The sequence below is a fragment of the Brachycentrus maculatus genome, unplaced genomic scaffold, assembly GCF_059751285.1.
Source record: "Brachycentrus maculatus isolate JH-2025_06_01 unplaced genomic scaffold, ASM5975128v1 h1tg000166l, whole genome shotgun sequence".
In the NCBI taxonomy this organism is placed as follows: Eukaryota; Metazoa; Arthropoda; class Insecta; order Trichoptera; family Brachycentridae; genus Brachycentrus; species Brachycentrus maculatus.
The window spans coordinates 104,326-112,760 of NW_028280919.1; the positions used below are offsets into that span (position 1 = coordinate 104,326).

Genomic DNA, 8,435 nt, shown 5'->3' on the forward strand with positions numbered 1-8,435 from the left:
TACATTTTTTATTTAACCGGTTCTCTGCCTTAGGCGCATTTACTCGCTCTCCAATGCCTTGACTAATAAAGGAAAAAGGTACAACTTACGAAGACACAAAGGTATTGAAATAAATTAACATTTTCTTAAGAAATATTTTTAATATATACTATAATTTTACAATGTTACATCAATAAAGATAGATACAAGAATACCAGTATAAGATGTGTAAATAGAAATCAAATTTCTTAAATTTTTAAAGGTACATAAATTGGCTTTCTCAAGTAATATAAATCAAGCTACAAGTACTGGAAGAAAATGTGTACAGTATTTTAAATTTGATGAGACATTATACAATTAATATTTAAAATCAAAATGAGATACTTATTATTTGTAAAAATATATACAATAAGTCCTCTACATACAAATGGGCTTTATTTCACAAGAAAGTCAACCTAGACATCCAGCATTTACAGAAAAATCTAGCATTGTGCATTTCTTATTTAGGAAATGCCACTATGGGCGTTAGCCAAAAGACACATGAAAAACATGGTAATAATTGATATAAAACTCATACAATTATATGCTGGGAAAAGATGTTGCATCCCTTTACATATCTGATTTTTTTTTAATCTTTTACGTTATGTGTCCAAACAAGTGAGTAATTGGACAAATTGTAGCTATACCAAAGAGTACACACATTTACTAAAGTAGACCACAAGTGACATTACTAAAACTGCAGGCCTGCCCACCACCTAACAGCAGAGACACAAATTAAACTTACACGCACTGTATAACTAGAAATTCTAGTACAATTATACCAATACCCTTATAAAAATAATTGGAACTTTGAAAATTTGCATGTAAAGAACTTAGTGTACTGTAAAACCTATAGGATAAATTAATTAATAACATTATATTACTGCCACCGTTATACTTGCAAAGAAAACACCATCCATAAAAATTGTTCATAGTGTATTGTTATAACTCCATCTAAATCTGTATCGAACCGGCGAAAGGACTCGGTCAATGCCTGAAAATATATTGTTAACTTAGTAGATACTTTCAAACATTGTGTAGAAAATCAAAAAAAAAATCAGAGAGTGCCTAAAACAAATTCACCTGAACATAGATTTAATTTCAGATGACTACACGGGTCACTTTCCTAGCTGCAGACATCAAATTGTGATGTTTGTACATACAAATAGTATACTTTAAGGTATACTTTAAAGGTATTATTGCAAACACAATAATTTAGTGAAATTATTTCCTCTCATTGTTTTCCCGTTACACCTACACGCTGTACGCATCAAAATCTATTCAGAATAATATACTTGGATGAGAAATTTATTGTCCAAGCATACCCGATATAATTTTAATTTAAAAAGCGAAAAAATCTCACTAATACTGCTTCAGTTATTTATAGTTATATCATTATGTATATACATACAAGCAAACCCCTTTATACAAATATATTAATAAATTTATAATCTCAGAGCCTGAGAATCTTGTGCAACAGTCGAACAATAAATGAAAACTGAATAATGTAACGTCAAATTGAAATAAACAAAAAAAAACAATGTGTTAATTTAATAAAAATGATTCATTAAGTACCTCTATCATCATTCATCGGCTCTTTCTATTCAAATATTGTTAAAGCCAGTTAAGCAAAAATTATTTGGTTTGAATAAATGCATAATCTCAACAAAAAAATACATGCCCTTAGATCGCTGCAAAGTGTATTTTATTTTTCAGGTCATGCATATATTTATTTTATAAAATTATTTTTACTTAACTTGTGTTCATATTTTGGTGGGAAAAGGTTTATTCTTAATTCAAAAGTGTCACACAATGAATTGTATAAGTCTGTAAGTTTTGTTTCCTTAAGACACTGCATTTTATTGTGTTTCAATCATGGCTTTATAGAAGTATATTTCTAAATAATATAAACAACAAGATAAGGAATGCAATGTAAAAGTAATAAATATGAGAAACACAACATGTAAGTAGGGTTGACACTTTTTTTACTTTATTATTAGTTTAATAAACCCAACAATGAAAAAATACAATAAAAAAAAGTAAATTCATTTGTATGTATAGTAAAGCACTCATTATAATTATATTGCAGAACAATTCACAATTTCAATAAAAATAACATTTAATCAGATCATGTTTTGGAACTCAATTTGTTCATAAACTTATTTTGATATAACAAAGAGAATCATTATCTCATTATTATTTCTATTAGAGTTCATCCAAAGAGATTAGATTACTATTGATGTGTGAGACAAAAACATCATTTTATCTTGTTATTTTAAACTCAATCTAACTATCTAAAACACATCCGTTATTTTACAGAAATGGCATTATACAAAATGATCTTTTAAAATTAAAGATTGTCCAAAATTTAGGCATTTGATTAAAAAAAAATAAACATATCACCTTTAATTTTATGGCAGTTAAATTTCGAATACATATATATATAGGAAAATAATCTAGTTTTCGAGTGGCACAATCAAAATTAATTTGTATATTTAATGATCACATAAATTGGCAGTATGAGAAAGATTACAAACATCGTTAGTTATTCTTTAACCCCACATAAGTCAGTTTTTTAAACTTATTTTGACAGTAAAAACTGCTTATAATAATGTAAAACAGATGATTATTTTTTACAATGAGAATCTTTAAAAAAATAGAAATAGATAAATGAGATTAGAAATGACCCAATTATGTAATAAATTTTATTTACAATACATAACCAAGTCCAAAAATGTGTTTAAAATGTGTGATCATTTGAAGGTGCTTTTATTGTAATTTTTATTTTTAAATTTAACGTTTATTATTAAGAATTGTGATAAAAGAAATGGTGCATATTATCCATTAGACAACTAATATAAAAATACTAACAATAGAAGTTTATAATAATATATTAATATAAAATAATAACTGTTCAAGTGAAGATATTTAGATAAAAGATAAAAATGCTACTTGAGGTGGGTTTTTTTTTAATAATCTTAAATAAAGTTCATTATTTTTATTATTATTAGTGTTAAACACTGGATTTAATCGTATTGTTTTAAACAATTTTCTGATAGAGATTACAATAAATGAAATGGTTGCTGTCATCATTCTTAAATCTTAAGACTGAACACCATTCCGAGAAATTGTTCATAATGGATTGTAATTACACCGTCCTGATCTGTGTCATATTGTCTGAAAGATGTTGTTAGTGTCTGAAAATAATAAAAAAGAACGCTGTTAACACAATTGAAACAAAAACAAAACAAAATTTATCTTTAACGTGACCAGGAATATAGATCTCATTTGTATATATCTAAATCATAAGCAAAGTGTGAAAACTGACAAATCAAAATAAATCATGACATCGCTTAGTGCTTAAATCATGGTTTTAAGTTCTGAAAAAGTTTTTAAACCTAAAATAAAATTCACAGAACCCAAATGAGCTTATGTCAAAATTAGATGGATTGATTTGGTTACTTTTCAGAGCAAACACAAAAAATACAGAACTTTTTTTATATTCCTGTTCAGCGTTGATGTTAGTGCGTTATAAACAAAGCATAACACACACTTGATGCAAGACTTCACAAAAATTCAAATAAATATTATAAAAATGCATTCTTTATGACATCAAGCTTTATATATATTTGTCTGCCTTCTTCGGACTCGTATACGCATCCAGAGTGCATGGGGCACAATACCAAATTAAAGCAGTGGCAACTTCATTGCTTCAAAAAAACAAATGTTTGTTATATTTCATATACGGTCTAAAATTGTTATTGAAAATGTCAAGTCAAAACCCTCTATTGATAACATAGATTGAAATTTATTTGAAAAAATAAAAACAAGTTAAAGATTATACTTGTACTGTACAAAATGAGCTATAAATAAATTAACAGATTTAAAAAAAAAAGAAAAGTAATGGATGTTTCACATTTCAGTTTCAATTTGGGTTCAAAATAAATATGAGTAATTTTTCATTCCAACACTTATCTAGACTGGTACCTGAAGCGCAGGGCTGATCACCTTGCCATGATGTATTTAACAATCAAGATAACACTGTTTCTTTACAAAGCAGTGCCCTATGCATTGGGTGCGGATGAAAGTTAGAAGAAGAAAAAAATATTATGAGCTGGTTATTGACTTTAAAACTAATAGGTGCCATCAGAATAAGCTGTACCATTATATTTACAAGATAATTTGAGGCAAAATATTAATTTCATGAATTGTTAATTAGATAATTAGACCACTCTGCCGTTAGCGTCGTAAAGATAGCGAGACAATTATTTATTACCAAAAAATAATACCATAAATCATACTATATCTAATATAAATTATAAAGCATTTTTATGATCACCACAGTCCAAAGATCATTACAAAAAACGACATTTCGAAAATTGATTGAGTAATGGGGTGCATTAGGACCATAATGGTTTACATCAGGGGTTCCCAAAGTGTGCGCCGCAGCGCCCTGGTGCGCCGTAGAAAGTAAAGAGGGGCGCCGTGAGTCGATCCTCTATCATTATCCGAAACCACAAATATTTTCTTTTTTGTTGTTCTCTGTTTTAATTCTTAATTGTAAATATAATAAAACTCAATTTCACATTGTGGATGTTTTAATTCTTGTGCCTATCTACCCAACTACTATTATTGTAGGTACCTATTTCTTTCGACTGTAACATATACAGGATCTTTCATTAGATGCTTTCTATCTTTAAATTTTAATAAAACAAAGTGTGCGTCAAAGATGTAGAATCAACAATATGGTCGCTATTAACTGCGAAAGTTTGAAAGTCTTTATTGAAAGACCCTATATATAGTCACTATATCTATTCCAAATAGCTTACTAATGGAGGGCGCCATGACAAAATACTAAGTTTGTAAGTGCGCCGCGGGCTGAAAAAGATTGGGAACCCCTGGTTTAAATGATGATCTTTTACTGATATTTTAGTATGAAAAGCATATAAGGCAAGCACGTAAAATATGTTCATATGAATATTGCTTTTATATTAATAGATTTGATACAAAGCCTAGCAAACTAAATCAAGGTAACAGGGTGGAATGATGTGCAATACCAAAATGAAATAATTACAAAGTACACTTACATAAAGAATAATGCAGCACTGAATGAAGTCATCGAAAAGAATTGTTCCTTTCCCGTATCTATCAAATTTCCTCACTAATAAGGAAATTATATTATCGGAAAGTCTGTATCCAAAGGCAATCAGCGCATTCTTCAGTTCCTCCTTGTCAATGTTACCAGAGTTGTCTCTGTCGAAGGATCTAAAACATCCCTGCCAGTCTGTGACGTATTTCCATAGAGCTCCAAAATCCTCGAAACTCACAGTCCCCCGCCCCTGCTTGTCAAACATTCCTGGAAATTAATATATATCTTTGGTTACATACATATATACAATTTTACTTCCTATATTTTTATCTTTTTGTTGATATGTATGATAACCCCCGTACTGGGTGGCATATAGCTCTCATGCCAAAAACAAAAAAAATATTTATATTTTACTTTAAGTAAAACTGTCCGCCTCCGTAGTGTAATGGTCAGCATGCTCGGCTACCGTTCTGGAGGTCCCGGGTTCGATTCCCAGGGGGGTTAAATAAATACAAGTGATTTTATCATCTAACATTTATTCCATATTACCCTGGACTGGTACCTGAAGTGGAGGGCTGATCACCTTTCCTTCATGTGTTAACGATCAAGATAACACTGTGTTTGTATGATGCAGTGCCCTATGCACTATTGGGGTGCGGATAAAGGTTTGAATGGATGAATGAAAACTTAAATTAAAAATGGATGGATTTTACTACAAAGTGACTCCCTAATTAATTAATGAAAAAATATATAAACACATAAAAATATATAAATAACATGTTCCACCCACAATTGCATGAATTTTCTATCAGAATATTTTTTTGTAAAAATATATACATACTTATTTACAATTATAATATTAAAATCGTCAATAATAACAATAATCAATTCATAATATTTATAAACAGTTATACTTTATAGACTCAATCTTCGGTACATTTTTGTTTTCTTTTTGATATACAGTTTTGTTTTAAAGTAAAATCACAAATTAATAAATCAAAATATAATCATGAATTTCATCAATTTTAATTGAACAAACAATTGTTTAATTTCGTCAATGAAAATATTTCAAATAAGTTAGTGTCTATCGGTAAATTATGACAGCAGCGAGTGTTTTTGCTTAGAATTTTCACTCATGAATTACATGAAATTATAGTAACTTTAAACATACAGAGTAAATCCACTCACGAGTAGGCGTAGGCTATGAAACTTAAAAAGTTGAAGCCTGAGTAGGGTCATGATAAGCGGTGTTGCATAAGCCGTAGCTAGATTTCAGAGTCACTTGGAGGTTACGTAATTAAAAAAATAAAAATAAAAATTAGGACAGCAATAAACACCATTGTGAATCCATTTAAAATGTCAATAAATGTAGCAGTAAATTTGCAATTTTTCATTTTATAACTAACAAAATAGCTTTGTAAATCAATATACGTATTATTAAAACTAAATCATAGTGTTGACTGGTTTTAAGGTCAACAATTTTTTAATCGCTACATAGTAACTATGACTAACTCATAAATCAGTTTGTCAGCCCCGTAAATGCCCAGACTTCCATATTCTTCTTCATCTTTGATGAGATGTCAAAAAATATTATGAGAAATACTCCTTTAATTGGAGATAATCCAGATTTGTGAACAAGTATTTGGACACACTCAAAATGTTGTAAATATCTGGCCAAATTATAAGCTTAAATGATAAAAATGAAAATGATATTTTCTGGCGTTTCTCATGTGTGTGATTACAATCCAGGATTCAGACCTCACATACTAATAAAAGAGTTTCTGCTCAATAAAAAGCTTCTTTTCATCTCACCAATATGTCTCTAGTGAAGTTCTAGTGATTCAAGAACAATGTTTCAAAATTGGTTCATATATATAGAACTTCCAAGAATTTGAGTAGTACGGTTGTCAATAATGGATAGAATTGGTGAATGTCACACATGTGTAAAGTGATCACTAAAACCAGCCTATGACGGTCATCAGCCCCGTAAATGCCCAGACTTCTATATTCTTCTTCATCTTTGATGAGATGTCAAAAAATAATATGAAAATAACTCCTTTATTTGGATATAATCCAGATTTTGTGAACAAGTATTTGGACACACTCAAAATGTTGTTTAAAAAAATCTTTTATAAGTGCAAAATTTCCATTTTTATGTTAGTTGTCTCTAGTCGTGTCAAATTGTCGTCACGCCCCGTAAATGCCCAGACTTCCATATTCTTCTTCATCTTTGATGATGTCAAAAAATAATATGACTAACTCTGTCTCATTTTTCTTAAATAAAACAACTCAGTACATATGGCTATAATGGCATTGATTTGTTTGTTTGTTTGATCAATACCAAATTACTTACCTATCATCAGTCTCACAGTTTCAGGATTAAAGGGATTCCATGTTCCATTTGATAATGCAGTTTGTAGTTCATCAGCCGATATATGGCCACTCCGGTCTTTATCAACTCTAAAATATTAATAACAAAGAATTTAAATGTAGCATTTACAAACCAAACAAATATCAGTTATAAATGATAGTGTCCATATCTAGGAATTTGTCAAGATACTAAATTTATTTACTTTTAATCATACAAGTCATTGCAACTAAACAACAATTAAATGATTCATTATTTTTCCTCTAACTGAACAAATATGATTGTACCAATGTAAAGAAACTAGAAACTCTCGTCTTACGTATCAAATATTAAAATTCAACGATTGTTTTGACAATAATATTCTTCCAATATATCATAAATGATAAATTAATAATAAAGGCAAAACATTTAAAATAGATGTTTACAAAACGTTACCTTTGAAAGACGTCCCACAGAAACTCGCGACTTGGCATTGGCGAAGTAAATTGAGACATATTGCAATTCAGTCCTGCAACAAAACAGAATGCTACACATGTTTTAAATAAGTTTTCTTAAAAATACCAGTTCAATTACAAAAAAAATCATTTACATACCTGACACTTGTTGCCACTCCCAAATAACTAATTCAGAAAATAGTATCTAGAAAGACCAACGTGTTCCCCTGACGTCTTTTTGACATGAAAAGCACAGATAACAGATATATATTGATGTAGATCAAAGTTATGGTTAGAAATATGTTATACCTACGCTTCAACAAATTATAAAATTCCTGAGGGGCGCAATATCAGTATCGACATTTTTTTTATTCTAAAGAAAATTACAAACAAAGGGATTTTTTAAATAGACAAAAAACGGTACATTTAAATACTTTAATCCCTCTCATTTAGGACTGAGGATATGGTCAGAAGGCAAAAAAGTCAGATTATTAAAAAATATGAATTTTCCGTAAAATAAACAATC

The 8,435-nt window shown here is 29.4% G+C and overlaps 1 protein-coding gene across 3 annotated transcripts; it reads right to left on the reverse strand.

The window, feature by feature from the left end:
- Window positions 1-120: 120 nt before the first annotated feature.
- LOC148308390 (programmed cell death protein 6-like) lies at window positions 121-8,163 on the reverse strand. 3 transcript variants are annotated; one of them, XM_088261691.1, is made up of 5 exons: window positions 8,069-8,163; window positions 7,911-7,983; window positions 7,461-7,567; window positions 5,106-5,374; window positions 121-1,012 (listed from the first exon to the last, which is right to left on the reverse strand). In XM_088261691.1, the coding sequence occupies exons 2-5, from the start codon at window positions 7,967-7,969 to the stop codon at window positions 911-913; spliced, it is 537 nt and encodes a 178-aa protein (XP_088117817.1). In that variant the 5' UTR covers window positions 7,970-7,983; window positions 8,069-8,163; the 3' UTR covers window positions 121-910. The 3 variants fall into 3 exon arrangements, with proteins under 3 accessions (XP_088117817.1, XP_088117815.1, XP_088117816.1); XM_088261689.1 differs by lacking the exon at window positions 121-1,012 and adding an exon at window positions 2,976-3,215; XM_088261690.1 differs by lacking the exon at window positions 121-1,012 and adding an exon at window positions 2,976-3,215 and having other exon boundaries at window positions 7,911-8,001; window positions 8,069-8,132.
- Window positions 8,164-8,435: the final 272 nt, after the last annotated feature.